Source organism: Melitaea cinxia, chromosome 16 (genome assembly GCF_905220565.1).
Source record: "Melitaea cinxia chromosome 16, ilMelCinx1.1, whole genome shotgun sequence".
Classification (NCBI taxonomy): Eukaryota; Metazoa; Arthropoda; class Insecta; order Lepidoptera; family Nymphalidae; genus Melitaea; species Melitaea cinxia.
In genome coordinates this window covers 16,919,006-16,924,018 of record NC_059409.1, presented here as the reverse complement: position 1 = coordinate 16,924,018, position 5,013 = coordinate 16,919,006, and the positions used below count along the sequence as shown (strand labels likewise).

General features: G+C 61.8%; 1 protein-coding gene across 1 annotated transcript; it reads right to left on the bottom strand.

The window, feature by feature from the left end:
• Positions 1 to 1,246: 1,246 nt before the first annotated feature.
• On the bottom strand, positions 1,247 to 3,097 carry LOC123661009. The gene has a single exon (XM_045596025.1). The coding sequence runs from the start codon at positions 3,095 to 3,097 to the stop codon at positions 1,247 to 1,249; it is 1,851 nt and encodes a 616-aa protein (XP_045451981.1).
• Positions 3,098 to 5,013: the final 1,916 nt, after the last annotated feature.

Sequence of the window (5,013 nt, the reverse complement as noted above, 5' to 3'; positions counted from 1 at the left end):
GGCGGCTCGTGCTCGGCCGGCGCCGTCGTGAACAGGGCCGCGACCACCTCACGGACCACTTCGGCGTCCAGGGTCTCCGTGAGTGGAGGAGCCCAGGGACGGACCTTGTTGCGTACCCGCTTGTAGGGCATCCCCCACGGGTCGCTGTTCAGTCCGTCCAGCATTTCCTCCCTGGCCGCGGCCTGCGACTCGCCGATGGCACGACGGAGGCTGGCTTTGGCTGCCGTGTAAAGGGCGTACAGCCGCTCGCCCTCCTCCTCGTGCCGTGTCCTGTCCTGCGAAGCGGGGGGCGTCCTGAAGATGCGCCTCCTGCAGCGCGTGTACTGGCGTCGGACGGCCACGCACTCCCTGCGCAGCTGCGCTATCGTCTCCGACCACCAGTACACCTGAGCCCGCCCGGGGCGACCCCTCGACCGCGGCATGGCCGCGTCGCACGCGTCGGTCATTCTGGCCACCAGCCAGTCTGCCACCCTGTCCGGTGGACCGTCGACGCGCGGCTGACACGACGCCACAATCGCCGCTTCGTCGAGTCGCTCCCGGTCGAGACGCTTCAGCTGCCACCGAGGACCCCCCTCCGCCGGGGCGCGGCTGGAGCTTGGCGGCACCGCCGGACGAGCGGAGATCTCGAAGCGGATGTAACGATGATCCGAGAGAGTCTCCACGTCGTCCAGCACTCGCCAGTCCCGAACGCGGCGCGCGAGGCCGGGGCTCGCAAACGAAACGTCCACGATCGAGCCGCCCGACCTGCGCACGCACGTGTTGGCCGTCCCGCGATTGAGGACGGTCAGGCCGGTGGCAACGAGCCACTCCTCCAGAATCGCCCCCCGCGCATCTGTGGCAGGACACCCCCACAGACGTGACTTCGCATTGAAGTCGCCCAGCACGAGCACTTCCGCCGGATAAAACCTACGCATGATCGACTCGGTCCCGTCGAGAAACGCCTCGAACTCGGCGACCGACTTGTTCGGGGAAAAATATGCCCCGACGATGGCCACCTCCCCCAGCAGTGCCGCGACGCAACCCGAGCCCCTCACAATGTTCGTAAAGGGCGGGGCGCCCGCGGCGACCTGGGTCACGATGGCCACCACGCCATCGTTATCGCCGATCCAGTTATCCCTCGGCGGGACCGAGTACGGCTCGGCCACCACCGCCGCCCGCACGGACCACTGTACCAGGCTCTGGACGAGGAGGTCCTGGGCCCTGGCACAGTGGTTCAGGTTGGCTTGGAGCACCTTAAGCGCCATTACTATGATTGGGTGTCCATTGTCACCTCCCCAGCTCTGTTGGCAGGCGGCGCGCGGGTTTTATTTTTGGTCGCCGCCTTCTTCCTCCTTCCCGCTTTATTGCGAGGGCACGCAACTAGGCTGTGCCCAGCCGGTTTTTTCTCCGCCTGGCATATGGGACAGCAAGCTTCGGCAGTACATTGCCGGCGAATGTGCCCCTCCTTGCCGCAGCGGTAGCACTGGCCGCTGCGGTCCACTCCCTTGTCACACTTCGCTGCCACGTGCCCAACCTCGTGGCAGCGATAGCATTGTTGCGGTCTCGTCTTCAACAGGGTCACACTCGCCGACACGAACCCGACGAGTAGGCGGCGCCCGTCGACCACTTTCTTCGCCGCCTCTACTGGCAGGCGAACCCACGCTGTCCCGATGCCGGCGAAGTTTTGCCGTACTTCGCCCACTTTTATCGATTCCTCGGCGCATCCTCCCGCCTTGGCGATCACGCCGGCCAGCTCCTGGGGAGTGACCGAGTCGTCTAACCCGGCCACCCGCAGGTCGGCGCACTTCTCCGGGCGGGTGACCGCCACGTCCTCGCCGACGACCGCCTTGATGCGCCGGGCTAGCTCCTCGGCCTTCTCCTTATTGCCGGTGCCGGGCAGCTCGAACCTTCGCGCGCCGGTCTGAGAGACCCTATAGCGAGTCTCGACGCCCATGCTCGCTATAAGGCCGTCAGCCTTTATGGCACCGAGGACCTCCGCGTAGGTCCTCGTGCTGCCCGGCAACAGCGTCAGCTGCACCGCCGCCGATCGCGGCAATCGCAGCTTCGGCGTTTTTGGCTTTTTAGCCGGCCCACCTTTGTTCTGGGGCTGGGGCTGGTTTTTGGGCGGCCCCGCCTTTCTTCCTTTCCTCGCCACCACATTCCACCCCTCCGTCAGAGCGGCCGGAGCAGGTGGTAGGGGGCGAGGCTCGTTGGGCGCGGCGACTTGGGTAGCCGCACCCGCCTTCTTCTTCTTTTTCTTCTTCTTGGCAGACTGACTTGCAGACTTTGGGGCCGGGTTCGCTGGCGGAGTCAGCGTTGTGACCCCTGTCTGCGGCGGCGACGTTGCGATCTTCTTCGAAGCCGCCGGTGGTCCTTTTCGCACTTCAGACACTTCAGGCAGGAGTCTGCCAGACTCCTCCAGCTTCGCCAGGCGGGAGTCGAGCATGGCGCCCACCCCCGCCATTATGCGGTCGATCAGTCCGTTTTCATTCGCGGGAGGGGCTGGAGTGGACGTCGAGCCCAGCTCACGCCTGATGTCGGCTACACTCTGTCGCAGCTCGGAGATCTCCGAGCGGAGCTGTACGTTCTCCGCTTCTAGGCGCTCGTTGGCCTCCCGCAGCTGCCTGACCTCGTCATTCGTCGTTCGGTGGTATAGGGCGCCGAGTACTTCGCCTATACCCTCGGCGGACTCATTCAGAGCTTTCTTGCTCGTCCCTTTGAGGTTCTTTGATATCTTAGTGACAGTAAGAATGGCCTCGACGTATTCTTGGGCCTTCCTGTGTAGATCAATGATCGAGCATTCCCCCGACACCGTCCCACCTTCCGAAATTATGTTGGATCGCGAAGCTCTCACTCTCTTTGAGATCTCAATGGCCTCGCTTTCGGCCTCAAGCTCGAGCTCCCTCTCGCACTGCTTGAGGTAGTCGGCCTTGGCCTTGGCGAGGCCAACATATTGCCCTGTCGTGGGCGGTCGACCACGACCCCTGCGCGCCGTGTGACACTTTCCTGCCGTGGACTTATCATCAGTGTCATCTGACGTGTCTTCTTCCCTATCGCGCTTCCGCTTCCAGAGCCGAGCGCGAGACGAGTCGGAGTCGCACGGTGATCGCGACCTCATGCCGACGTCAGACAACTCTCCATCCGAAACAACTGCACCCTTCTCGGGCCTCTCCTCTACTCCGCCCTTCTCGGGCCTCTCGTCTTCTCCTCCACTAACGTCAAAAGATTTGTTTGTTGAAGTTTTGTTTTTATTTAATTCCATACTGTTCCCACGAGTATGGGGGAAAGGGTGGTCAGCCCGAGGTAACACCCCCTGTACCTGGGCAAGCCTCGCGTAACCCCACTCTGGCCTCGGCGGGGCTGCAGAGCAGGGGAACGCAGTAGAGACTGAACTACCCATCAGCCATGCATCCCCTCGCGCTGCGTCGCCGCTTGGGATTCGGGGTAATTTTTTATAGAGGTTTTCTTCCTCGCGGTCCGGCCGGTTAAGGCAAGACCCTCGGTCCCGTTCGTGGCCGCGAGACATGACCACGACACCACAAACGGGATTACGATAATAGGACGGTGAGCGAACAGGACTCCTGCACACTCTGTCCGACGGCGGGGTAAGCGCACGCCGAACCCATCCAGCCCCCCCGTGGTGACACAGTGCGCGAGCGCTGTGCCACCTGATGCGCTCACGGGACAACTCTAATGTAGAGCGCCGGAATGCATCCCCACACGCGTCGGTCGTCAGCCGCGACGGGCAGCAGTGCCGCGATTGTGATACTGCTGCCCGTCCCGTTGCCCAGGGTGCACCACGAGGAGGTCACCGACAAGCACCCCAACCTAACCTAACCTAACCTAACCTAACCTAACCTAACCTAACCTAACCTAACCTAACCTAACCTAACCTAACCTAACCTAACCTAACCTAACCTAACCTAACCTTTTTTTTTTTTTTTTTTTTTTTTTTTTTTTTTTTTTTTTTTTTTTTTTTTTAACGCTGGAAAATGCATTTACGCACCCCCGCCACCCGAAGGCGACGGAAGTCTGAGACTCCCGGCATGCCAGACTACTCAGTAAAAACCAGCGGCGCCACTCCCTCGCCATTGCCGAAGTCGCAGGAATCAAGAAAATTCTTCTGCAAACTCCGGCGGCGTTGCCCTTGCGGGCCCATCCCGTTCCTAGTGGGTGGCACGCGGTGGCACCGCGCGCACCAACCCGGGCAGAAGTTGGCCGAAAACCCGACCGCCCTCTGCCTGGCGCTCAGGCTGCCCCGCACCGCCCGGACAGTGCCAACGTGAGTCAACACAGGCCGGGACGGCGCAAGGGAAAGCGCCTAAGCACCACCCCCCCCGAGGCGGGCAAGCGAGCCCACCCACCTCGTCCCCAGCGCAGGGGAAGGTAAAACCAACCCCCACGTCTCCGCGCCCTCACGGCGCCTGCACTCACAAGTCCGCTCTGGGCAGAGCAGTACCCGGAGTGCACCTAAACCTAACCTAACCTAACCTAACCTAACCTAACCTAACCTAACCTAACCTAACCTAACCTAACCTAACCTAACCTAACCTAACCTAACCTAACCTAACCTAACCTTTTTTTTTTTTTTTTTTTACGTGTGGAAAATCCTTCATGGACACCCTCCGGTTGGGGGGGCTCGGAGGGGAGTCAGACTCTTACTGAACAAAAACCACACGTGTGTTCCGCCTATGCGCTTGTGGCGAGATCGCGAGGACACAAAGCTCTTTCGCGATCCCGCCGGCGCCTGCCCAGACTAGGGCCCGTCGTCGTCGCCGCAAAAGCGACAGCGACCCGAGAGAGGATCCCTTGAACACATAAGATCGCCTCTCTCCGTCCTCCTCAGGATCGTGCGATGCGGTCGATAGATCCCCCGACCTATCGCCCGCTGATCCAAACTACGGGGGCGGCGGCTGCAGGTTGGCCAGGTAGGCCCTGCGCCGACGACCGCGTCTACCGCGACGAGACGGAAGCGAGTTCGGATCCCGTTCCCGCTCCCGCTCCGCCGCCTCCTTCTGCAGCATCACGGCGCTG